Source organism: Camelus bactrianus, chromosome 18 (assembly GCF_048773025.1).
Source record: "Camelus bactrianus isolate YW-2024 breed Bactrian camel chromosome 18, ASM4877302v1, whole genome shotgun sequence".
In the NCBI taxonomy this organism is placed as follows: domain Eukaryota; kingdom Metazoa; phylum Chordata; class Mammalia; order Artiodactyla; family Camelidae; genus Camelus; species Camelus bactrianus.
This window is the reverse complement of record NC_133556.1, coordinates 15,433,683-15,460,485: the sequence shown is the minus strand read 5'-3', so window position 1 is coordinate 15,460,485 and position 26,803 is coordinate 15,433,683. Positions and strand designations below refer to the sequence as shown.

Below are 26,803 nucleotides of genomic sequence, written 5' to 3'. Positions count from 1 at the left end.
GGGCCAGAGGGAGACCCCGGTTACCTGCAACCCCCCTGGAGGAATCATGGGCCTGTTAACCACAATCCCTGACCCCTGGGCGCAGGGCTTTCTCTCTAGGAACAAAAGGCAAGAGAAATCCAAACAGCCAGACGCCTGTGCACGCGCTCAAACGCACTGAGTTTTCGGCATTCTAAACACGTGGCGTCTCAGCAGTTCCATGCAAAGGGATCACGCAGTTCTTTTGTGTCAACTGACCAGGATGAGCTCCACCTTAGCATGAAAAATAGCTTAATTCAGACATTCTGAAGACCCAGAAAGGAAGGAGGGAAGGACTGAGTCTTGAGCACCTGGGATGAGCCAGGCATTGGAAGCTATTTTACTTAAGCATTGCGTGACTCCTTCAAGTTATTATCTCACACACACACACACACACACACTGAAACCACAAGCAAGCCCAGGACATGCTAAGGAGATGACTGCCTTGGGTACCGGTAGAGAGAAGCCTGACCAGAGACAGAAAGACAGAGACAGAAGGACAGACTTGAGGGCAGCTCCCAGAAGGTTGGAAGGCGCCACAGCCCACACCTCAGGGTGATGGAACAGGTTAAAAGCATGGGTTCTGGAGTGCGTCTGTCTGGAGTGCGTCTGCCTGCCTTTGCCACGTGCCAGCTGGAGGAGCACGGCTGAGTGATCCGACGGCTGTGCCTCAGGCTGCTCAGGTATGGAACAGGGACAGGAACAGTACCTTCCTCACACAGCACTCACGACAGCGCTGGCAGACAGGTCGTGCTCAGTAAGCCACGCTTGTTACTGCTTTACCATTATTATTAGCACCACCACAACCTTGGAAAAACATATCCTGGGGGGCTCCAGCGTGAGGCCTACTCAGCGGGGCTGAAAATGTCTGGAGACTGCTTGGGGTCTTTAATTCAATTTTATAGCCTTTATTCTGTGATGAGCCCAGAACACAGAGAGAAGGACCAGACAGGGCCCCTGCACCTACCTTGGGCAAGCTGCGGACCTCTCTGAGCCTCCGGCTCCTTCTGTAGAACTCAGGATAATTTTACAGTATGTCTAGACTGACCTGGGGGTAAGACTCAGGGAGTGAGTGCGCACAAGTGCTCAGGGCATGTTATTTGGGCTGGATGTGCTCCCAGTATGCACAGAGCTGGCAAAGGAGAGAAAGATGCAGGACAGGGCTGCACAGGGGAAGGTGGGGTGATTTGGGTGGGATTTTAAAGGATATGGAAGAGTTGTCTCGGCAGAAGAGGACAGACAATCCAGGCAGAAGGAAGGGCATCAGCAAAGGCACAGAGGTGGGCAAGGAACACCCATCTGGGAAGGGGTGGTGATGGGAGAGGTAGGAATGAGGGTGAGAATGAAGGGGAGATTGGGAAGCTTTCTATGCCAAGCAGAGATTTTATTTTCATTTTGTAGGCATGACTGGAAGTTCCTGGTGGGCAAAGAAGGCCTGATGGAGGAGTCCAAGTCCTCCCACTGTCCTGCCCGTGAAGCGATGCAGCCCCCGGCCCCCCCCCCCCAGAGCGGGACCCAGACCGGGGTGCTGGCCCACCCTGCTCCCACGTCCCTGAGTCCTGCAAGCCTCGGGATGCGGCACAGGGGCCCAAGGGTCACTCTTTCTGTGCTCACTCCCCTCACCAGCACTTCTCAGCTCTGTGATCTTAAGCAAGTGCTTTGTGCTTCAGTTTCTTATCAGTGAAATGAAGAGAAAGAGAAGCAGCAAGAAGATGGGGTGATAAAAGGATCAGAGCCGGAGAACTAACACTTGGCTCAGTGCCCTGCATATTCTCTGGATGGTTCCTCCCCGTCCACCCTTACCCCAAGACAGACTAAAAAACGGCTAACAAACTGGTAGACTCCCCGCCCCACCCCAACCCCGCTTCCTCTTTTTCAAGCCCTGAGACTGCTGGCGGAGTCTAAGGTGTCTGGCAAGGCAGTGAGGTCCCGACAGCCACACGCACCGGGGCGTACACAGGTTCAGGGAACTGCAGAGGCTGTCTCAGCCTAGAGGTTCAGAGTCATCTTTCAATACCTGGTGCATGCACCACCTCCCAAACACTCGGGCCAGACGGCTTTGGTCCTGAGTTCTTAGAGCGTGACCAACAGGTGGAAGGGCCGAGAGGGTGGGGGGTGGGGGGGAAACTGAAGTGGTGAGTGTGATGACCGCAGGGAGCCTTTCTCCAGGGCTCCGAGCAAGGTGCTGTTCAAGAACAAAACCACCAAGACACATCCCGGTCACTTCACTGGCCCCCCTGTGCCCCTCAGCAGCCAGGCTGGTCACCTGTACCCCAGCCCTGCGCTCACATGTCCTAGCACTTGCCTTTGGGCTCCTCCACTCCGGGGAGTGTTCCCATCTTACCCCCAAAACCACAAAGCAATCAGCCGGCTACACCACAGAAAGTTTCAGAAGGACAATGTGGCCAGCCTCTCACCACAGGTCAGTCCTGTCTCCGAGGCACGTCTAATACCGACTTCTCCCCTCCGATTCTCCAGATTCTTCTACAGCCCCCACTGTCTTTCCACCTGCCGCCAGCCTGCTCCTTCTGCATGTTCAAGTGCGTTTTATCAGGGAGGTTGATGGGGCTTGAGCGGGCCCTGTCCTGGGGGAAAGCCGAGGAGGAGTGGGAGGAAAGGGCTGTCTTCCCACAAGGGCGCACCTCCCTCTCCCCGCCTACCCACTGCTCGCACCCCCTCGGGAGAGCTGCCTCCACCCCCACATAAGTCACCCAAGTCCCAGAGTTTATGCCTTTGAGATTTCATCCCTTTCCCTACTCTTTTAAGTTTTGCCTTTCATAGTTTTTGCTATGTTAAAACGTCTGTTTCCTTTAGTTATCTTAATTATTAATGATAGTAATTACTCTTCATATTTTAGCTGGTGTCCTTTAATCAGTCTTGTCACTTTTAACTTAAGGAAATCTTGCTGTTTTTAACTGTTTGAACTGTTTTCCCTCTAAGCACCATTCATTTTCTAGGCTTTAAATCTTCCTGACAACCTTCTGTTCTTTTCATGTTTATGCTCGCCCTTTATCCTTTCTGTGTTTCTGATCTTCATTCTTTTTAATTCCACTTTTCTGGTTTCAAAGCTCTTTTTAAACCTTTATATTTATTTTATTGCATGTTAATCCTCCTTAGTATGGCCATTTCTCTTTTTTCCTAGCTTGTATACTTTAATCCTACTGTAACTTTTTAAGTGTCCCCTTTTGGCATTTTAATGATCATAATTTAGCTATGTGTTTCTTGGTTTGGTTTTTTACTTTTTTATTTTAATTTTTAACAGGTTTATTGAGATATAACTCATATCCTATACAATTCACCCACTTAAACTATACAAGTCAATTTTTTTTTTTTTTTAGTGTATTCACAGGTATGTGTACCCATTACCAGTCAATTCTAGAATATTCTCATGCCTCAAACCCTTCGGCTATGCCCCCAACCTACCCCAGCCCTAAGAACTCACTAAGCTACTTCTAGATTCCCTGTTCAGGATTTCCCTTTAAATGGAATCAGACAGTAATGACTTTTTTTGATTGGCTTCTTTCTCCATTGAATGATCTTGGCCCCCTTGTTGAAAGCCAGTTGACCTCAGATTGTGGGTTTATTTCTGGACTCTCAGTTCTATTCCATTGGTCTCTAGGTCTGTCCTTGTGCCAGTACCATGCTGTCTTGACTACTTTTGCTTTGCAGTATGTTTTGAAATTGGAAAGTGTGAGTCCTCCTACATGATTCTTCTTCAGGATTATTTTAGCTTTCTGGATACCTTGCAATTCCACATGAATTTTAGAAGTAACTAATTTTTACAAAGAAGTCAGCTGGGATTTTGACAGGAACTGTCTGGGGAGTATTGACATCTCAACAATGTTAAGGCTTCTGACCTTTGAACAGGGGACGTTTTCCCATTTTCTTAGATCTTAAATTTCTGTCAACAGTATTCTGCAGTTTTTTAGAATATATGTTTTGTACTTGTTTTGTTAAATTTATTCCCAAGTATTTTATTCTTTTTGATGCTCATGTGAACAGAATTGTTTTCTTAATTTCATTTTTGGACTGTTCATTACAAGTGTATAGAAATTGTATAGAAAAATATTGATCTGTGCCCTGCCATCTTGTCAAGTTTGTTTTTTTATTTTTTAAGAGTCATGGGGCAGCAGCTTGAAGTCCACATCATAAAGAGGGGGGTACCAATGCTATAATCACCCCATTCTCCTTAGAGCTGGGCTCACCTTGCCCCTGAACTTGGGAAACCCTCTAAATGCCCGCCTCAGTCATTAGCCCCAGGGAGCCCAGCTTCTGTCAACTGCTTCCTACTGCGACCGTTTTCTGAGGGATTACAAAGTTAACTTCTATTTCTCTTCCCTTCTGTTCTCAGCACAATTTAATAAATACAGAATGACTGCTAAACACTTGAAGAAAATAATCCAAATTTGCAAAACAGATCAGTTCAGGGTGACTGTTTTCATTACGAAGGTTTTTTTTGGGGGGGTTTTTTTTTTTTGCCTTTTGCCTTTTGCCAAACAGATCACTGCAGCTTTCTGTAATGCATTTGAAATATACGAAAGCCAAACTCTTTGTTTATGGGCTTTTAGAAACAACTCACATATATCCGGGCACACCTGTAAATTTCCATGAAGCAATACATCATCTTTATTTATTATCTAAGTCTTGTCTACTCCATGTGGCCTTAGAGGGAAGGTTTTATGTTAATTTTGCAACCTGGGACAATGCAGCTCAAGGCAAGAAAAGACTAAAACTGTGCATTCATCTCTTGTCTCTTGCACAAGGAAAGTCACTGAAGTGGCACCTAACTAAATTAAATTTGCTAAACATTTACTTAGCACCTACTCTGTTCCCAGCAGACACTGTGCAGGCATTAAGAACAGAAAGTATGTAAGGGGTGTGGCCACCACCCTCAAGGAGCTCATGGCTTTGTTGGTAGAAAGTCACACCAGGTGAATAACTGAGACGCCGCGGGCTGGGGAAGTGAGGGGAAACTGGACCATGAGCCTGAACAGCTGAGGGGTGGGTGACAAGACCACGTGGGAATGAGATGAGCCTCCTGAATAGTCAGAAGGGGCTCACTGCATGTGTGTGACAGCCTGAAAGTGCTGACTGTCATCACCTTAGCTACCTGCCCTGTTAATCTCATGTAAGGAGCAGAAACTACCGCCATCCTTAGTACCCAGTCTGTGCTCTGAGTCGGGCTGGCCCATCTTCTTGGAGGGCCTCTCTACCCAGAACTAGACCTCCAGAAACCTAGGACCACTCACGGGGTAACATGGACACACCTTCAAGGGTCAGGTGGATGACAGACCGGAGTGAAGCTGGCTGTGAATTACAAGCTGGAAGCAGGGTGTCCTTGGTGAATGGGGGGGGTCCCCACTGAAAGGGGGTGGTCCCTCTCTGCCTAGCCAACTGCTATGAAAGAATGCAGCTCAATGTTCCCTAACTTTATTTTTACAGAGAAGTTGAAAGGCTGAGTTTGTAGGTGAAGTTTCTGATTTTTACATGCCAACAACTGCAATGAAAACAAACTCCGTGAGACAAACAAAATGCACTGCTAGATGTGGCCTAAAGGCCCTGCTCTGTGTACACTGTCTCCTGGAAGCTCCACAACACTCTGGAAAGTTGTATTATTCCAGATAATCTTGATGAGGAAACTGAGGCAGAGAGAGGTCAAAACTTGCTGAAGGATACCCCCACAAAAAGTGACAGAACAAGAATTCTAACCCTGGACTGTCTCACATCGAAGGCCATTGAGGTGTCTGTAAGTTTCAAAGGGCTAGCTGGAATTTCCAGGGACCTAAAGCTGTGGAGATGTTATTTAAGGCTATTTTCTTCTTAGCTTCTCTTTGCTTTAAAAGAATTACTCATTTGTTTATTTTTAATGCCTTTCTTCCAATAGGTCAGGAAATAAAAATGATTATTAGATCCACAGATCATGCTATTTTAGGCATTTGAATAATTGTATTTATAGGTCAAATGCTGGGTAGGAACTCCAAGCACACCTCTCAGTTCCTGGAGCCTTTTCTTCCTTGCTTCAGGACCCAGTGGTACTTCCCGGTTTCCAGTCTACTTAAAGGCTGATGCTACCCACTCCTTCCCCCAAGGAGTTCCAGTCATTCAGCCAGTCACACATTTCCTCAGCATGTCAGGGACTCACAGATGAGGTCTGCTCCAGGGGGGCTTCACTACCTCCCAGGGGCTCCTGCCTTTTATACACCTGTTGTGTAGTAACATCTGTGTGTCACCATCTTCTCCACCACTTAGACACAGGGGAACCAGAAGGGGTGGGCAGTGGTTCCACTGACTAAACGAGGAGGTAAAGGAAGAGACACGGCTCCTTCAACTGGCAGTTCAGTCACCCAACAAGCATAATGCTCCCTGCTGCAGGCACCCAACTAAACGTTGGGGATGCTGTGGTCTGACCCCATTCAGCACACAGTCCTGGAGCTGTCCGTGAAGCCAGCCTCCACAGGTTACTTGCTATGCCCACGAAGTCAAGCATACAGGCCCTAAGCCTTTTTAAATCTCTTAGTTTTCCTTGGTGTTAATAACCTTTTTCCCTATCTGCCTAGTTTTCTATGGACCCATTACTAATTCACACTCAAACTCTCTGTCAGAGTCCAACTTTCCCTACACACGTTCACAAGCACCCGGCAACTGATCCTTTGCATGGATCCCATCCCTCTGGAGACCTCTTCCCTGCTCCTATCAGGATGGGGTGCTCCTGCAGCCTGTCATCATGGCCTCCCTTCAACATCTCTTCAGGGTTTCCCTTGTTCCCCCTTCTTCCTGGACCCCCTGTTTTCCTGTCTCTTGGTTTTGTCTGTCACTTGATGGTGTACATCCTCCCATAGCTTCCCGAGAGGGAGCATGGGAGGTGAGAGATGGGTTACGTCTGATCTGCACATATGAAAATGTTCTTATTCTTACACCTCATTGATGGTAAAGCTGAATAAAGATGTCTGGGGTGAAAGTCCATTCCCTTCAGAAAGTTGCTGGCATTGCTCCAAGGTCTTCCGTTACTCCTGGGAAGTCTGATATCTCCTCTTCAGCCTCAGACTTCTGAAGTCTCAGGCTGTTGGATCTCAAGTTTCTTTATGTTCATCATGCTGGGCACCTGCCCGGTCTTTTGATCTAGAACTTAAATCCTTCAGATCTGGGAAAATTCCTCATGTCATTTTCCATCATCTCCTCTCTATTCCCCTGAACACACTCCCTCCCTTCCTCTGGAGCCTCTACTGCGTGGATGTTGGATCTTTTCAGCTTAGCCTTTTATTTCCAACTTAACTCCCTACTTCCATCTCTCTCGAGTTTTTGTTCTTTCCAGGTTTGTTCAACTTTATCTCACTATCTTTCCTTCCAATAAATCTTTCATTACAATAGTCATATTTCTTTTATTTCCAAGGCCCTTTTTTCATTTTCTGCATGTCCCTCCTTTATAGCCTCATTGTTTGTTTGTTTGTTTTCCTGCATGTCCCTTCTTTACAGCCTCATGCTCTGGTTTCATAGATGCAATATCTTCTCTTTTCTTCTCTGAGGATTCCTTTCTGTTTTCTTCTGCTCCTCACTTTGTTTCTATTTCCTAAGTCAGTGAGTTTGTTTCTCTTACATTCATGGTAGAGTTCTCAAATGCTTGATGAAACATTAAAATGCCACTCCAAAGTCCCGTGCTTGGCAGGGTAGGGAGGAGGAATGGAGAGGTTGCCATTGTGTGGGCTTCCATGAAGGGTGACCCAGCATGGGCCAGCTCTTTTGTTGGAAAACCCCTAAATTTCAGTATCTAGAAGACTTTTCCTCCCAGACTGGTCAGTTTCTGCAGAAAAGAAACCTCCAGCCTCTGGTCTTGGAGACTGTAAGCCCGGCTACCAGCGTTCTAGGAACCACAATGGGAAAGGGAGTGAGGACTCCCATCCTGTAGGGTATGGAGACTGTCACACAGCCCCTGTTATTAGCACTGTACCCTGTCCCCAGCTGGGTCTCATGTCTGAGAGTCTCAAAACCCTCCAGTGCATCTTCTCTTGAGCTAAGTCCAAGGAATAAGGACACAGTGGAGGTACTGATGGGGAAAGTTTAAGCTACTGTCTAGACCTCTGTCTTAGTGGGAAAGGGCTTCTTACCTGGCTATGCTAAGCAGGGGAGGGGCCTTGGGGGTGCAATGGCTTTTCACTTAGACTAGAAACCAATCCTCTTGTCTCCAGCCCCATCCAAAATGGTGCTTTCATAGGTCCCAGTTTATTTCAGGTTGGAGGTGTCCACTCTTGGCTACTGTCCCACAAGGCATTAACTTTACCAGTCTACTTGGTGGGTTATCATTTGTCCATTTGCCTTTGAGCACAAAAATGTTGCTGACAACTCCCCTTGCTGTCATTTCCTGTGCTATCTCTTTGAACCTGTGGGTGTATTCCTTTTATATCCCTCTCATCACTAGGGAGGAGTTAGGAAGAGTGCAGATAAACACATCTATTCCTTCCATCATCTTTGACTGAAAGGTCTAACCCCCAGCTTTTTAAATGACTTTGGTTAATCAGGAGGGGTACCACAGCATGGGATGAAAATCAAGACTGGAGAAAAACAAAGGACTAAGGAAGGTTCTGAAAGTTTTATGGTCAATTGTCCTTAGTTTAACCCTCTTAGAAGATTCAAATCCCACCCCGACCACTTACTGATTGCATAACCTTATGTAAGTGACTTAGCATCTCTTAACTTTAGTTTTCTTACACGTAAAGTGGCAATAATACCACCTACCTTGCAGAGCTAGGGAATGAGGTCATGCAACACCGATTAGGGACATAAAAAATGCTGGCTAAAGAATGAATAGTGGCTTAGCATAAGAAGAAAAGATGAATTTGGTTTCTGGACACCAGGAATGCGAGATGTTGGAGGGACAGCCACACAGAGATATTTGCCAGGAGTCAGAGCTGCTTTCAATCAGCAGACATTTCCTGAGCACTTTCTATAAAGAAGGTCCCAAGCCAAGCACTGAGGAATAAAGAGTTGAGAAGATACATGAAATCATGGCTCTGCAGCGCAGAATGTGCTAAGAGAGACGGGCTGGTGCTTAGAAGGGAGACGTGAAAGCCGTCCCCGCTGCCCAGGGAAGAGCCGAGACTACCTTTACCTTTCTTGGTCTTACAAGGTCCGCGTTCGGGGTGGATCTCTTGTAAGGGAAGAGACACCACCTTCGCCAGTCCCGCGTTCAGCATGTACTGGTACAGACGCTTAAACGTCCTCTCGCACAGCCCCTGCCGAAACACAGTTTAAACGCTGCTGTTAGGTGCAAGCAAGGGGTTTGAAACCGCTGGAGGGTCCTGTCAACGAACACAAGTTCGGGACCTGAGTGAGCTGATTATCTTGAGTGAGGAGACCCTGGAGGTACGAATGAGGAAATACCGCCCAGCTACCTTGTCCAGGGAACAAAACAAGTCTGGAGCAGTATGTAAACGATCCTACATTTGGATTAAGAGACGGGAAAGAGATTTGCCTAAAGAGATCCTAAAAGGATCTACCTGAAATGGGTGAGAATGAGGCAGACGGGGGCAGAGCTAGGAGATTTTCACTGTATACCTCTTCATATCGTTTTGTTTTTCATTTTTACTTATTTTTTATTTTTCTTTTTAAATTGTTATTATTTTTTTTAATGGAGGTACCGGGGATTGTACTCAGGACTTCATGCATACTAAGCATGCTAAGTATGCGCTCTACCACTGAGCTATACCTACCCCTCTCTTTTGGTTTTTTTGACCAAGTAGGTGTGTTAATTATTAACAGACACACATACACACACACCTCTCTCACAGGCAGAATAGAAAAAATAAAATTAAAAAAATATTTTTTAAAGATTTAGTCTATCTGTGAAGTTTCAACACAATGAGGATGAGCACACCCACCCCAGCACTCACATCCCTGCGAGGCAACACAACTGAAGTGTGCCAAGCGCTCCTAACTGTTGGGGTTAAGATCAGCAGCCTCCAGGGCAGGCCATGATTTTTCATCTACACTTTTTTTTAAAGTAATTTATTTGCCAATATTGAAAAGTGAGAGATTTCATGTTAAAACAAACAAATAAAAAAAACCCCACAAAAAAACCAGATTCTGGCTTCTCTCAAAAAATAGGATCTGGCAACAAATCCGAGGCCTGCGGTTCCTCGCAGCAGCTGGCAGGAGGTGAGGACCAGCTGCTCCCTCCAAACAGGCAGGCTGCCCCGGGATGGTGGTTCCTCCCATCAGACCCCTCACACAGTGAAGCTGAAGGTCAGTTCCCTTTTAAGGACCATTTTTGTGCTGCTTTTCTCTCATGATAGTTAAGAGGAAAGTTAAATATCTCTTGAATCTGTCCTGGTATCAAAACATTTTTTTCACACGTGGCCTATTTCACTAATTCATACCACCCTCCAGGCCACTGCCAGCATTTGATTTTGCAGCCCCTGGAGCAGTGAGGCAAGTTACCACTGCTGTAAGTGATGAACTGAGGTGCGGGAGGCGCTCACCACTAAGAGATGCTGGTGGAGTCTTACAGGTTTCTTCTTATGCTCTGGGGACAGAGAGGCGGCAAATGTCTAAGGGCTGCTGTATGTGTGATCACCGCTCAGACGAGCCAGCAGAACATATGGTTATCAAAGAAATACAGACGACTCACATATGGCTCATTCAACCCACTGCCTTGTAAATGGCACCTCTCTTTAATCTAGCTGTGCCCCCAGCATCCTGGAGAGACCCTACGGAAATCCATCCATCAAACCCCAGCCCTTAACACATGGCCCTAAGCCCTGAACCATCCTCAGCGAGGGAGGATAATGAAGTCCTAGCCTTAAGAGAGGGTAGCCACCAAGGGCTCGCACAATCTGCCCAGCTAAAAAGAGAAAGATGCCTTCCCAGCTCCGCCAGAAAGACAGCATCCATATTCATGGCATCAGCCTCATCTAGAGGCTAACCATTCACTAAATCCTGCTCAGCTTTCTGTGACCTCTATTTCCCACTGCTGACTAGACATCACCAAGTCAAAGTCCCAGAAGATCTTCATCCTCAATAAATTCTAAAATCAAATCCGTCACGTGCCTCATCCTCACTCAAACTCATTCCTCCTTCTCACTCTCTCCTTCAGTCACACACTCATTCAACAAATCTGTGCTAAGCATGTCTGTGGGCAGTTCTCTTGCAATGTCTCCACTTGTAAGCGGCCACCAGCACTTTATCAGGCTAATGACTAAGACCTAACTCCTCAGCCTGGCACTTGAGACCTTTCTACCGGGCCCCAACTTTCCTTTCCACCCACAACTCTTACTACTCCCTGCCGAGGTCCACTAGCACCTGGCTACCCGCTGGATCACTGCCAACCTCGGGAACATCCCACCACCTCCTACAGCTCCCCGCCTTTGCTCCGGCCCCCTGCCTGAACTGCCATCTCTCCTGTCTCCTTTGGGAACACTTCACCTTCAAGGCCCAGCTCGGCTGTAACTTGCTCTACAAAGCTTTTCCCAGCTCTCCGAGGAAGCACATCTCTCCTTTCATGAAGCTCAGCCACCTCCTTCCAAGTGGCACCTTGGCCTGAGTGTGTGTCCACACAGCAACCTCTGATTAGAATTCTCTGCGACAGCGTGAGCCCCGTTGTCCTCATTAATTTTTGTCATCAGAGTGCAGAACACAGTTCTGACTCCAAGTAGACACTTACTAAAGTATTTGTTGAATGAATGAACAAATAAGTAAACAAACAAATAATGTCCTGTATTAGTCACATCTTGTCACTTAGATCATCCATAGTGCTGACCTGAGACCGGACTAGCCTGGGATCTCCACCCTCGAGTGACTTAGAGGGGCAGAGGGTTTCAATCTCCAGTGTCTGCATGGGCTGGAAAAACAATCTAAAGAACAAATTGGGCAGATATTTCTTTAGTGAGCATGGAGGAATGTCCTTCATTTTGACTACAGTCTCTCAGAAAGAGTCCTTATCAGTCCACCTTTTATGTTCCGCTTTTGATAGACACTTAGATACTGGGAAATATTTCTCTCCTCCCGAACAGCAGTGCTCATGGAATGACAAATGGCACTGCCACGGTGTCTTGAGCAATGACAGGAAGTAAGGGGCCTGGGGGTGGGGGGGGGGTGGGTGCTGGCCAGCGCACAGCCAGCTCTGGATCACTGCTGTCCCAGGAGACCGTGGGCCCAGGCTTGTCAGAGCCTCTGATAGTTCACGGGAAGCTGGTAACCTAGATTTTGATGTGAAATGTCAATTTAAAAAAATGTTAGGTCAGAGTTATTTTTAACAATGTATGGGGCCAGATTTGACCCACAAGCCTTGCTTCACAACCTCTGCTTTGAAGAGACTTGGGCATGTGATGAAATTAACAATAGGGAAGAGACCCCTTTCCTCTGGACGGTGAGATCAGAGAGCAGAGCTTCCCCAAAGCAGCATGAGGCGAGGAGTGAGAAGGCTCTTCCCAGCGTCTACAACCAGGCGCCAAACCGTGCTCCTTTGGGGACTAATTACTGTGACCCCTGCATCTTGACTCTCATTTTTAAGTTCTACTGTTGGACCTACGGGGCAATTTTTTTTTTCTCCCATTTCCAGCGTTGGCTCTTTCTCAGCTTCGACTGAAGACTGTTCAAATCAGACTGGAAGCAGCATCGCCTCTGTGCTCTCTTCCCCTCAGCTGCTTCATCACTGCCTCTGTTCCTGGGCCCAGAGATGAAGCAGCTGAGGTACCTGCCTTTCTCCCTATGTCACCTCACCCTCTTCTCAGTATAGCCACTCTGTTATTTCCGTGCAAAACTCATGGGAACAAGATCATAACAAGCTTGATTGTGAAAGTCGATCTAAATGCCCAGATTGACCCATTTCGTATGAACTTTTGGAAGGATGTAAAGACTGGGGACTTTTTCATTCTGTAAATAAAGCAAAGGAAAATCCCGCTTATTTCACGGTTGGGGACGGCCAAGTCCATAACAGGGTTTTGAACTGCAACTCACTGAATCTACAAAGATCGCCACTGCGGTACAGACAGGTTCAGCCCCGCCCATGGGAAGGTCCAGGCAGCTCACCAGTTCCTCCCTCAGCTTCCCCAGCGTCTCGGTCTGGTTACTCCGTGTGCTCAGTACGACTGACAGCTTCTCCATGAGGATGTCGTATTTGCTCCTCCTGTGAGAAACACAAAACAGTTCACTGTTTCAGACCTATCACTGAAGACTGCCTGGTTTTTAAAGATAACAGGATTTAAATGACAACATATCAAACTGCAGAACCTTGGTCTTAGGTCTCCAGCCCCACTCCTGGGCTTCCCAGCTGGAAAACCTGGGGTATGAGTGGTTCAGTCGTACGACCAAGGTCACCGAACTAGTGGCAGTGTATGCCCTAGACTCCAGCTAAAACTTCCATGAAATGAGTCTTTCAGATGTCTTCCATCTTTTGATAATACCTTAAAGTTTAGGAAGCATCTATATACTTCCTTATAAATCACTTGGTAAGAAAGGATCGAGATTATTTCATAAAGAAGATAAGCTTTTCTAAAATTCAGGCATCAGATGTGAAGCTAGGTCTCCTTCCTTGAAATACAGTGCTTTCTTCACTAAGTCACAACACTGCTCTGGTTCTGAAGCCCTGTTTCTACCTCTGACTTCACCGGTATCACTGACTCTCCCTTCTGGGTTGCATTGTTATTGTGAAGTGGATGGCATTATAAATGCTTACAAGCTAGTGGCCACCAAAGGAAGGGCCCCTCAGCTGTGGGTGTCTGGGAGAGGCTGGGGGAGGGGCAGAGGGGAGCCTTGTTGCCAGCGCTGCTGGGGAAAGTGAACTTGGCTTTAAATGCCCACAGGTCTAGCAGCAGGGAGGGCCTATATGTGGAGTCCAGAGACACCCACTTCTCCATTTTTACTGCTTTTTAATGAATGAAAGAATAAATGAAGGCACAGATCTTTACTGTGTATGAACTAGTACCAAGCACTGTGCCGCGGCCATTCTATAGAACAGGAAACTGTGGTTCAGAGAGGTCAAATGATTGTGCCCAAGTTAGGAGCAAAGATTTAAATACAGATCTTGATTTAGTCCACTATTCTCTCTTCCACCCACCAAACTCTGTTACCCTAACAAACCAAATTTGACTTTTTTAAAATTTTTACACTTTTCCCAAAATTTCACCAAAATGTTACCAGTCCCTATTGCTTGGCTGTAGGGTTATAGGTATTTTTTTTCCCTTCTTTTCTATATAATTTCAAGATTTGCTAAATAAGCATGACTTGATTTTCATAATCAGAAATTGATGGTAAATATCTTTTTTTTAAAAAGCTAATCATATTCTGATTTGGCCTCTAAGATCTTTAAAGGCATAACATACACGGCTGAAACACAGTCGTAAGGAAGCGTTTTGGTGTCTACACACTGTACCTGTCCACATGAAACCGGTTCAGGAGGAGGAGGATTGAGTGCTGCTGGGCTCCGGTGGGTAATCGGATCACGTGTGACTGCATCGTAATGAGCCCATTTTTGTTCAGAATTTTCCTGTGATAGTGGAGCTTCCCGGCATCAACCCTGGAGGAGAGGAGGAGCGTGGGCTGTCATGCTGCCTTGGTGGTTATATCACCCCACGGCGCAGAGTCTCTGCCTGCATGTGGACACCAGAGACACATACCTCCCACCCAGCCCATCTAAGAGAACAGTCGCTGTGCGACAGTGGCCTTGGAAAGAGCAGCTGTGCTTCAGCCCACGAGCACACCCCAGACCCCCGGGCGAGGCGATGGGGAGATGGGCGCAGGGGCCGAGGGAGATGGAGTGGGAAGGGGTGGCTGGGGTGGGAGGCAATCAGGGTTAACAGAGAGATGATCAGATGTGAGTCTCTCATCCTGCAGGGGCCAATAATCAGGGTGACCACGCATCCTGGTTTGCCAGATGGTCCTAATTCATGCCCACTGCCTCAGCATCCCTTCTGGTCAGCTCTGCCTTCCACGCTCCAAACATCTAGTTTGGACAAGAAATTCTCTAGTCACCCCAAGGTCTCTTCAAAGAGAAAGCATTGTGCTTCCAGTCACCGTGGATGTGGGGACCACCCAGCTGGCAGGGATGAGAGGAGCGTGGAAGACAAACCAGATGGTCCCTGCTGGGGGGCAGGGCCCAATGACCAGGGAGCCCCCGTGTTTGAAGCGGAGAAGCAAAGCATCCCCTCACTTGAAAGCAGTGCTGTGGAGGTCTCGCTGGAGCTCCCCTTGCCACCGGGACCGGCCTAATCGCTCCAAAATGCAGTAGGAGAAGTCAGGGAGCTTCAGGTCGGGGTCGCCCTCCAAGCCGATCAACGCCCGGTACCGCATGTCCTGGGAGGCGACGATGATCAGTTTCTTCCCCCACCTGCAAATCAGAAGCCACCGTGGGAAGCAGTAAGTTAACTGATTCTTAAAGACATTCAAAATACAAGAAAGCAGAACCTTAGCAAATCACTGTTTTCTGCTTCTTCCTAGAGGGTCACCATCCCCCAGCTAAGGAGCTGACTCTAGGACTCCTGCCTGAGGCCTAACTTGCCGATCACAGTCATCACGCAGGTTATCCAACACTGATTAAGCCCCATGCAAAGTACCAGAGATACCAAGATAAATAAAAATGGTATCTGCCTTCAAGGAGCTCACAGACTCCTGAAAGAGAGAGACAAGAAAATGAACAATTACTCTGTGATTTGATAACTGCGCTGACAGAGAGCAGCTCCCGGGTCGAGGCTATGGAATGACGCATATGAGGAGCCCCATTTCAAGCCTACACGTGTGAGGAGAGCGCATGCGCAGTCACCAGGGAGCGCTCTCAAAGGGATGGATTCCTGAGCTGACAGGAAGCAGGGCAGGGGAGGTCTGGGAAACAGAAGCTGCAAAACACCAGAGGCAGGAAGCAGCAAGCCTGTTCTGGGAGGCGGGTGGTGGGGCCTGGCCAGAAAGTTTGGCGTGTGGTGGCCAGTTAGAAAGCAGAAGGACGGAAAACTCAAGAGGTCAGCAGGAGTCCACATCCTGAATGGCCCTGCGATGTCCGATCTGAACGCCTGGGAAGTTGAGATTCTGTGATGTGGGACAGGGGTGACAACGTCAAACCCAACAAAACTCGCAATCAGTCAGCATGCATTTTTAGGAGCTGACTTTGGGCCGGGTACATTCTAGAGATACAGCTCTGAACAAGACACACAGAGTTCCAGCCCTCACGAGTTTATAGACTGGTGAGGAAAGAGTGACATCAATAAACACTTAAGGCCATTTTTGGTACCAAAGAGAGTAATATGATGATGTCTGGGCCACGGGGGACACTTTCCGAGGAGCTGAGCTGAAGGCTGAAGAGAAGGAGGTGTTGATGTCAAGACCTGAGGTGGGAGGAACAGCACGGGCCGCAGCCCTGAGACAGAAACGAGCCCGGTGTGTTCGGGCTGAAGCACGGTGAAAAGCGGGGCATGATGGGGGCCTGGGTCAGATAACTGGGACACAGAGGTTGGGTTCCAAAGAGCCCGATGGGCCACAGTCAGCAGGGCCGGCCATTGCAGGGTGTGGGGATCTGGGCGGGACATGTTTCATGGCTCTGGCCTACTTTACCAAGCACAAATTCAGCCCCAGTGCAGCTAGACCAGGTGATGTCCAAAGAGAAGCTAGAATTCCAGATTTATAAGTATTAGCAATGAACACAACAAAAGATCAGGCTGGCTAAATAAAGTCTGAAACCACCATAATTTCATCTTAGGAAAAATCCCTCCATGCAGTACAGAAAGAAGAGAGATGGCAGGAAGGGAGGCAGGAGACTGCTTTGTTAATTTGAGGCCAAAGAGGGTTTGAGGAAAAAGGTAGAAGGTAGAGGCCACAGGACTTGGTGGCCAATTGAACGTAGTAGTCAGGAGAAGAAGGGGCCCAGGAAGAGCCCCAAGTTTACAGGTTGTACAGTCAGGTGCATGGGAATAATTCTGACCAGAATAAAGAAAACACAGAGGAAAGAAAAGGAAGACAAGGCAGGTTTGGGGTGAGGGACAGTGACACTCCAACTTCTAGGTACACCAAATAAGAGGGGCCGGTTACTGAAGCATCATTCACAGCACTAGGGAGGAAGGAGGTCTGGGGACGAGACAGAGCCCTGGGGAGCCGCCAACATTTAAGAAGTGGAAGGAAGCTGGGAGTCCACAAAGGAGCTGGTAAGGATCAGATGGAGAACAGGGCAGGAAGCCACAGGGGGCAAAATCCTAAGTCCCTACTGGGGCAGAGAGGCAAGGAGGAGAAGGGCCTAAAAATACCCAGGGGCTTGGTGATAAGGACCTTACAGGACCAGATTTTGGTGAAGTGATGAGGACAGGAACCAGGACTGCAGTGGGCAGAGGAGCGGAGTGGAGGTGAAGGGGCAGAAAGAGTGAGTGTAGCTCTTCTGAGAAGTACAGCTGCAGCCACAGAGTCAGAGTTACAGGGGCTCCAAGGTCAAGAGAAGGGCTTGTTTGAAGATGGGCAGGTCACAGTGATGGGCTGAGGCGAAAGCACCGGTCTATGCACACAGGTTGAGAGTAAAGGAGAAGACGAGCCAGCTGATGGAGGGAGCACAGAGCACGGGGTACCAGGAGGAACGGAGGGAGAGGAGCATCCAGGTCACGGCCCGAGACAGGGCCAGGTGCCTGTCTCCTCTGAGGTGAGGGACGGGGAGAGAAACGGGGGCGAGTCTGCAAGTTGAGGAGGAAGGTGGAAAGTAGAAGAGCTCACCTGGAAGCTTCTCCCTGTTCTGGAAAGTAGGAAGAGTGGTGGGAATTGGGAGAGGGGCTTGGGACACTCTGAGAAACTGGGACCCAGACTGGAGACTCTCAAAAGGACAGCTGGGCAGCAGGGGACCCAACCTGGACAGGACAACAAGAGGCACCCATCCAGATGACAGCTGCCTGCTCTGCCCCACTGTGCCAGGCCTCTGGACACAAAGGGAAGAGGAAGAAAGGCTCCCTCAGAGCAAAATGAGCCCTGACAGAGACGGACTGATGAAGACAGAGGACTGGCTTGGGGCAGGGCCAACGGGCTCTGATGGACACCAGGATGTGTGCCAGTCCTGACGCTCTGCACAACTGACTTAAAGCAGAGAGATGCCCATGAGTTTCCAACAGTGCAAATCAGTTACCTGCCAAAGGCTTCCACCATGGTACAGCGGGGCTGTAACGTCTTGGTCCTGATGTCATTGGTGATGTTTTTCCTCTCCTTAAAGTACCGGCATGAGCCCTGGATGCCATCTTTATTCTCTAAGATCATATGAATGGGGTAGACATCCTCCAAAGGGACCGGGTCCCTCCTAGACTCCAAAATTCCAGTTTCCAAATCAATTTCTTCATACCTAAGGGAAAAAGCAGAAATAGCAAACCAGAACTCAGCCTCAGAAATAATACATGTTCGGCATATTCTGCTGGCATCTTCTGGCAGAGGTTGGAGAGGGAGTGAGATCACCAGGCTTCCTGCCTTACAAATGCAGATTGTCCTGACAAGCAGTGTTCCTGCCTCTCTGTCCCCAACAACACAGACCTTTCCAGGAGCCTCCAAATCCATCCCAGAGGCTGAATCCTGGAACCAGAACCACCTTCCTGGCCCAAGTCATGGCCTTTTGTATTCCAACCAGATCTAGTCTCGTATTCTCCAAACCATCAAGGTTGGACTTAATGACTCAGGGCTTCCCTACTTGGAGACATCACCTTTCCATCTCTTTAACTATCCCTCTAGGACTTTCATCCATTTTTATGGTTTCAGTTATCACTTGCATGTTAACAGTTCTCACCATCAAATCCTCAGTCTTGTTTTTTTCCCTCCAAATGCTAATCTTGTCTTCAGCTATCTACATCTTAAATTTGATGAGTTCAAAAGATCAAAGTTATGACTGCCACTTCCCATCTCCAATAAAGCCCCTCCTTCCCCTCCTGGATACCACCTTCTCCCAGTTGCTGCTTATCAACACCATGGAGACATCTTTGAGTTGTGTTTCTTCTTTTATTCAGTCAGCCCCATTTGTCAAATTTTCCTTGGAAATCCTGCTCACATCTTGTACTTGTCTGGTTGAGGCTAAATCCCATATACACTTATCCATCCTTTTCTTCCTTGCCCTCTCTGTGACCTCTGCACTGCTTAACCCTCCATTCTCAAATCACATCTTCCCCAGCTTCCAGTACACCATTCTGGGCTGCTGTCCTCTACCTCTCCAGCCACATATTTCCAGGCTTCTTTTGAAGGTTCCTGGTCCTTCATCTAGCCTTGAAATGTCCGTGCATCCCAGGGCCATGTCTTAAGGCTTCCAATCACACTACATTCTCTCCCAGGGATGGTCCTAGCCAACAGCTTCAATTACCAATCACACAGGATGACTCCACATGTCCAGCTCAGTCCCTCCCTCCTGCCTGCTTTTGTTCCCATGAAGCCAGATGTTTCCTGAACAGAATCTCCACTTGGATAACCCAAAGGAACCTAGAATTCACTGGGTCTCAAAGTACATCCAACACCACCTTCCCCCAGACTCAGCCACTGTGCTGCTTTTCTGTGTTCTCACTCAGGTACCCAAACATCAGAAACTGGGGCATCATCCTCCATCCCCACCTTTCCTTACATCCTACAACCTATCAGTCAGCAAATCCTCCTGATTCTCCTCCAGTCTCAGGTCTTGATTCCATCGGCTTCTCCTCCTCATCCTCACACCCATGAGACCATAGTAAGCCACACCATGACTGTTCATTTGTGACTCAATTATTACAGATCTCTCAACTTAATGCTTTGCCCCTAGTCTGACCCTCCCTTCACTGGCTTAGGCTGTAAATGGATTAAAAGACCAATTTAGTCTAATTTTGTTGAGGGCAGAGTGGATTCTGAACCCAGACTTCCTGGATTCAAGTTCTGGGTTCTGCCCTTGCTAGTTTATGACACTGAACAAGTCATTTAACATCTCTGTGCCTCAATTTTCTCTTTAGGAAAATGGGGATAAGAATATCGAGCTTCTAAGGTTGTTGTAAAAATTAAATAACTGGCTATATGTAAAGATCTTAGAATGGTCCCTACTTATAATAAGCATATTGGTAAATGTCAACGATTATTCCTCATTCACTACCTCCAGTTCTACACTTCAACCAAACTTAACTTATTTCTTTAGGCTTTCACATTTGCTATTCTCTGTCCAGAATACTCTGCCAACTGTCTGCCTAAATCCAACCTTTAAGTCTTATTTGAGACAGTGTTACCTCTGGGAACCTCTCCCAACCCTCACAGAGAACAGTCTTGGGAGACAGATGACCTGGGTTCAAATCAACATGCAGTCACTTACAATCTCCATAACTTTGGACAGGTTACTTAATCTCTCTCCATCACTCAATTTCCTCCTCTAAAACATGGGAAAGATAATAGCACCTTCCTCATAGGGTCACTGTCAAAATCAAGCGGGTTCAATCTCCTTAAGTTCCCAGAACAGGATCTTAGAATAGTACGAGGCCATAAGAGGCACTAAATAAAGGTTAGCTATTACTGTTGCTAAGCTTGCTGCCGTGCAGGTCTCTAGCTGCCTTAAGCTCGCTATTCCAGCACTGAATGAATGCTCCATAAAGATCTGTTGAACTTAACTGTCTCCAGTCTTGATTTGAACTGCCTTCCAGCGCTCCAATCCTATGCTCCACTTTAGAGGAAATATTCTTTGAAACCTAAAGAATATCCTCCCAGTCCTGTTCAGCACTACCCCAAACACACAGGAACATAATGGGACATCACCAGATAACCTCCAACTGCACCAGACGACGACCCTCCCCGCCAAATCAGATGCCTGGGCCCTGCCTTACTCGGCGATCCCATCAGACTCCGGATCTTCCTTCCGCTTCACTCCTTTCTCCCCACTCCGTGAGAACCTGTCCCCCTCCCAGCTCCATCAGGCCCAGGGCTCTGCACCCCCGCCCGCCCTCCCGCAGGGCCAGGCCGCTGACCGGTCCTGGAGCTGGAGATCAGGTCGCTCCCGGGGCTCCTCATAGAAGCTGATGCCCGGGTGCGTGGCAAGGGCCCGCCACAGAAATTCCTGCGTGTAGGGCTCCAAAGGCAGCGGGAAGGGCGGCACTCGCGTCTCCAGACGACTCCAAAGCGCGGGTAGACACAGGCCATCCAGCCCCTCCAGGGCCACCTCGTCCAACAACGACTCCAGTGCGTCCATTGCTACTTCAGTTGGCAGCACCTGGGGCGCCTGCGCACACGCCGCCAAGGGCCCTGGTCCAGCGCGCCTGCGCACAACGATTGGCCGCTTGGGAGGCGGGGCGAACCTGATGATCCGAGGAGGCGTTCCAGAGCACCCGCTTGATGTCACTCCCTTTGGGGGCGGGCTCATTCCGCGGAGGTCCACCGCCATTGGTCCGGAACCCCGCAGTAACCAGGGGAACTGCAAACAGTGTACAGGCCGCTTCCGGTTCCACCACCCGGAACCGCCGCCTCTAGGGATGGACGGTGAGTGTCCGTGGGCCCCTCTGGGAAGTCGGGCAGTTATTCTCCCATCCTTCCTGAGGGCCCTCCGGGCAGAATCCTAGGCCACAGACCCCTGGATTACCACTGCCTAACCCAAAGTGGTCTGCGGTCTGAGGGAAAGGGAGCCTTAATGGTCCGGGATAGCTGGGGGGAGTGGTCAGCGATTTGGTGCTGCCTGTGGTCGGGTTGGAACCTGGTACTGGCCAGGGGCTCAGTGAAGGGGTTTAGGGTGGCAAAGAGAAATAGAGATCTGAGGAGGGTCTTGTGTGTCCTGGAATGTGGAACTGTGGGATATGGGAGTAAGCGTCATCGTGGGGAGTGCAGTCACCAGCTACTGGGAAATGGGACTTGGTAAGGGGAGCGGAGGGAGACAAGGGAATACTCCCTTTCTGTGCTTTGAAGTTTATTTATTTGGGGGGGGGGCAATTAGGTTTATTTATTTATTTTTAAAGTGGCAGCACTGGGGAATTGAACCCAGGACCTCCTGCATGCTAGGCCTGAACTCTACCACTGAGCTGGCTATACCCTCCCCACTGTGCTTTGATGTTAATGATGATGTTCAGTGCCAGGAACCCTGTAAGTGCTGTCAAGCAACTTGCTAGCCTTCCTAACAGTCCCTTGAGGTCAGTGTTACTCCATTACAAATGAGGAAACTGAGGTTCAGAGGAGTTAAGTAACTTGCCCCAAATCAAACAATCATCAAGTGGCAGAGTGAGAAAGGAACCCGAACACTGTCTCTGCAGCTGAATTATGGAGTTTGAGATTTGGAAGGAATTTTAGAATCCCTTCATTCCAGAAGTTGCAAATGCAGATATTTGCAGGGGCAAGTCTAGTAGGCTGGATTCGGCTGTGACTGAAAATGAATTTATTTTCTGAAAGAGAAACTTCTCACTCAGCCCCAACCAATTATTGTCCTGGGGCACTTCTCAAAATGCCATGACAGCCAATCAGTCTGAAGGCCAAATGCAGCCTGTGGGCCATCATTTAGGGATCCCTGATAAGAATCACAGAATCAACAATGGAAGCAGTCTAAAAATAGGCTACTCTGATATCTCATTTTATGGATGGGAAGACTAAAGTCTAGAGAGAGTGGTACAGTCTGCTAGAATCCACATCATTTTTCTCTTTATAAGTATCACTGTCCCCTCACTTCTGGGGAATTTCTTCCTTTGTGATATTTGCTTAACACAGTGTGGAAACAAAATGTTTTAATTGAGCCGTCTGTTATGTGCTTAAAAGACATCTTTGCCCTTTGTACTTCAGAGGTACTATAAAATGTCACTCACCAGTTTGCCCAGTGGAAAGGTCAATATACTGTTGCTATAAAGCAAAGTGCTCAAATCTTTTTGGTCTCAGGAGCCTTTATGCTCTTACCTCAAAAGAGCTTTCTTTGTGTATATTATATCTATGATATTTACCATATCAGAAATTAGAGCTGAGAAAATCTGAAAATATTTATTTATTATATATCAATTCATTTAGACGCTCCCTGGTGGTCTAGTGGTTTGGATTCAGTGCTCTCATATATCAATTCATTTAAAAGTAACAATAAGTGCATTACTTCTGAACATAAATACTACTTCTAATTTAAAAACAGCTATAACCCCCTCCCCCCAAAAGTTAACAGGAAGAGTGGTATTGTTTCACATTTTCTAAAATCTCTTCAATAGCTGGTTTAATAGGAAATAGCTAGACTCGCTTCTGCTTCAGCAACCAAACTGCTGTGTTCTTTTGGCTGATGTATTTGAAGAAAATGGGCCCTCACTCAGATACATATTTGGAACAGGGAGTATTTTAATTGCCTTTTCAGATAACTGTAGACATTCTTCTTTGATACTATTTCAAAACTTAGCAAGTGGTAATTTCTCAAAGGCTAGTCACAATGTGGCATCTGAAATCGTATTGGTGAACTTTTGTATTACATTAAAACCCATTGGTCTATCTTGCCCTTTGATTGGATGCTTTACCCATGTATGATTTCATAACATTAGGCATTGGTCATTTGGAAAATGTTAATTCACTGAGTTATGCAAACCTTCTAAATGTTGACATTGAAACAATGATATTAAATGGCATGTTATTACACAATATCAAAAAAAATCACATTCACTAGTATCACTGCCTATCTTTTTTAAAAAGAGTTTTAAGTATTGGGAAGCTATTAAACTCAAAGTAGTGGAAACAAGTTTCCTACTTGTCTTCACTTGAAAGTTTGAATTTTATCTTTGACAACAAATACTGTCAGTTATTTTCCCTTAAGTGATGGGCTCACTTCTTTTGTATTTAAGAAAATGCCAGATACTCGAGTGTGAAAAACTATGGTTATTAGTTGTTTATTCAAGTCTATTAGTTGTTTATTCAAGTAAAAATGACATCTGATACAGTGTGTGGCTAGTTCAGCTGGCAACTTAACCTCACGAGTGTTTTCTAGGATCAACTGTTGTACTTTGGCTTATAGCAGAAGTGCTTTAGGTGTATTTCAGATTTTTTGTTTCACACAGAATGTTAAAAAGATGTGTACTCATGGGTTCAGGTTTAATAAAATTAAATTTTACTGTTTCATCAGGACATTCTTTTGTGTGGGGGGGTAATTAGATTTATTTATTTATTTATTTATTTATTTATTTATTTATTTATTTATTTATTTATTTTTAATGGAGGTTCTGGGGATTGAACCCAGCACCTCGTGCATGCCAAGCATGTGCTCTACCGCTGGGCTATATATATTCCCTCCCTCCCCAATCAGGGCACTCTTTAGTGAAAATGTTTTTATGGGTTTTTTTTGTTTGTTTTACTGTCAGTTCATGACACTAAAGAATATACTGACTGTTGATACAGTTTGGTGCCACTGCCTTGTAGCCACTCAGGCTATGAGCAGTTTTATCTACTGATGCTTTTGCATCATCAGTGCAAATACCAACACAGTGAAAAAGTCATAGCCTTATGATGAAGCTATTAATAGTCCTTGGGAACCCCTCTCCCCCCCAGGATCTGTGGAACACACTTTGAGAAATATTGCTGTAGACCATTTTCAAGAAGTTTGCTTGGTCACTTCTAATTGTCATCATCTCAGCAATCCTAGAGTATTATTACAGCCCACTGGAGGAACCTATCCATTTTCAGATTGGCTACAAAAAAGGAAACATTTCTTCTCTTTAAGAAAGTGTTTGCCCTATGATTAGATTTGGCATTCAAAGAGTCTTTTTTCCATTGCAATTTTTTAAAGCTTCATTTTATACACATTTTTATAGGCACATATTTATTGGGTAAAGTGAAGCATACCTTGATGAACTGTGATTCTAGCCAACTAGATAAGCCAAGCCCAGCCTTATTGGAAAGATGTTTACTTCTTAAACTCACAAAAGCTTAAATATCTGCTGAGGATCCCCAAGCTGGATTGCAGTTTGGTTTCTTCTGCATGTCCTAATCACCATAGCTTTTCAAAACATTTTCTTCTGGCCCATTGGTTTTGACTTTCGGCAGGTTCCACCTGGCTCTGAGATGCAGCATAGTGTAATGCTCATAGGTTTTGCAGGCCAGATAGCCCCGGATTTGAATCTCAGCTGTGTACTTTGACCTCTCTGAGGCTCAGTTTTCCTGCCAACAAAGTGGAGATGATGATGAAGCATACCTTGTTTCGTTTGGCGGTCCATTGAATCTCTTATTGTGGCTTCAATGAGACACTGCACGAATGCACTTAACACCAAGTCCGGCGTGTAAAAAGCACTCCTATATGGTAGCTAAATGGTGTCATTACCTGCAAATGTGCAGTCTCCTTCCACACTGCCGACAGAAGAGGGAGGAAGGAATCTGGTGAAGCTCTCTAGCAAATAATAATCTTTGCAATTAGCTCACTCTGTTTAAAAGAAAACCCAATGTTTGACACTGTTTATTTACATGAAAGTAAATTGGCAACCTGTGCGTCTTCTGCCTATGAAAATGTTCACCTGTATGTTAAAGTCGAATTTCCTCCAGTGCTTTAAAAATATGCGATGGCTTAGAAAAAAAATTCTACTCAGTTTTCCAGGAACATAATAATCAGACAAAAGTTCAGCACAGTGAGATAATTAGAAAGGATTTTAAAGCTGTTCATTTGCTTTTGCTCCCCCCCAGAGCAAATATTCAACATTTCCCCTGTTTATACTGTTCATTTGCTTAGCAAACTTTCTCAAAGAATTAATAATGCCAAGATGAAATTTAGCCTCGCTTGTCTAAATAATCCCAAACTGCGAAACGGGTGACGGTTGAGTTAGTAAGATTTTGCTAAAAGTACACTGTCAGCTTGTCTGATCTTTTCTCTTCTTGTGTGGTGTTTACCTGCGCTCCTGGTGATCTGTCTGTTTCTCTTCCTACTTAAAATAAACCAAGCAAAAAAATAACAATAAAATAAAACAAAGCAAGCGTTCAGAGGGCAAAATAAAAGTGTGGTCCACGTAGTCTCTGTGTCAGTTCTGTTTTCCTTCCATCCTTCTCTCTGATTCATTTCTCTTGCTATTTCTCAGCATTCATTCTGTTCTGTCGTTTTAGCTTGCAGAAACTTGGCACACTCTGTTTTGCTTAGTTTTCCTTGGGGCATTCGTTGGGTGACTCCGCAACATTTCAGTGCCTTCTGTGCGCTGGGATCCAGAGATATCACAATGAATAAGATTGAATCCAGGTGAAAGGGAGATGGGAGTTCACTGTATTCTTCTCCAAACTTCTCTGTAAAGATGATCTTTTAAGAAAAATAAGGTGAAAATTTTTAACCTTAAAAAATAGAGATGTAGGAAATTTGAAATGAAGTCTTTACATAAGAGGCTGCAAATCGGGAGCCTCTGGCCGAGTCAGCCGACAAGCATATTTATTTGGCCTATAAATTTTTTTTTGAATGAGTTGTCAACATTGAAAAAATTGGGAGATTGCTCATAAATATCTGATTATGGTGTTTTCTTAAAAATATCAACAAGGCCAATTTATCAATCTCAACAGCTATCCATAAAGTTAACATTTAATTGGAATTCCGCATGGCCACAGGTCCCTCAGCTGGAGCTGAGCGGAGACTGCCCCCTTAGAAGGGAAGTGCACTTTCCAACTCATCACAGCACCTACCTGGCTGGCTTCCTTCATTGCCTCTGGACCTACCTGGGCCCCCTGAGCATTTAGAGTCACAATCCTGCTCTGGATTAACTGGGACAATTTTGAAAATTCCCATGGACTTCATTGTATGCCGTACTGTGCTTTGCTTGTTCTTTTAGGTTTAATCTGGGGGAAAAAAAAAAGAGGGGAATATATTCTCTTCCCTTAAGAACTTCATAGTCTAGTGAGAAAAACAGACATAAACAGATAACCATAGTCCAACATGGGGGGTCCTCAGGAGATCACATTTATA

At 46.5% G+C, this 26,803-nt stretch overlaps 2 protein-coding genes across 4 annotated transcripts in view; one reads left to right on the top strand and one right to left on the bottom strand.

Annotated features, from left to right (window-relative positions):
• The window catches only part of GTF3C1 (general transcription factor IIIC subunit 1), a 62,886-nt gene extending 41,697 nt beyond the window's left edge, over positions 1-21,189 (bottom strand). For both annotated transcript variants that reach the window (XM_010960981.3, XM_010960982.3), the window contains exons 1-6: positions 20,910-21,189; positions 18,092-18,301; positions 15,158-15,334; positions 14,381-14,524; positions 13,039-13,135; positions 9,122-9,245 (exon numbers count right to left, since the gene is read on the bottom strand). In XM_010960981.3, the coding sequence (XP_010959283.2) occupies positions 9,122-9,245; positions 13,039-13,135; positions 14,381-14,524; positions 15,158-15,334; positions 18,092-18,301; positions 20,910-21,130 (973 nt within the window). In that variant the 5' untranslated portion in view covers positions 21,131-21,189. The remainder of the gene's footprint in view (positions 1-9,121; positions 9,246-13,038; positions 13,136-14,380; positions 14,525-15,157; positions 15,335-18,091; positions 18,302-20,909) is intronic.
• Positions 21,190-21,302: 113 nt separating this feature from the next.
• The window catches only part of KATNIP (katanin interacting protein), a 174,042-nt gene continuing 168,541 nt past the window's right edge, over positions 21,303-26,803 (top strand). Inside the window, exon 1 of one of the 2 annotated variants that reach the window (XM_045521107.2) lies at positions 21,303-21,417. In XM_045521107.2, coding sequence (XP_045377063.2) covers positions 21,411-21,417 — 7 coding nt within the window. In that variant the 5' untranslated portion in view covers positions 21,303-21,410. The remainder of the gene's footprint in view (positions 21,418-26,803) is intronic. The other variant, XM_045521110.2, reaches the window with a different exon arrangement.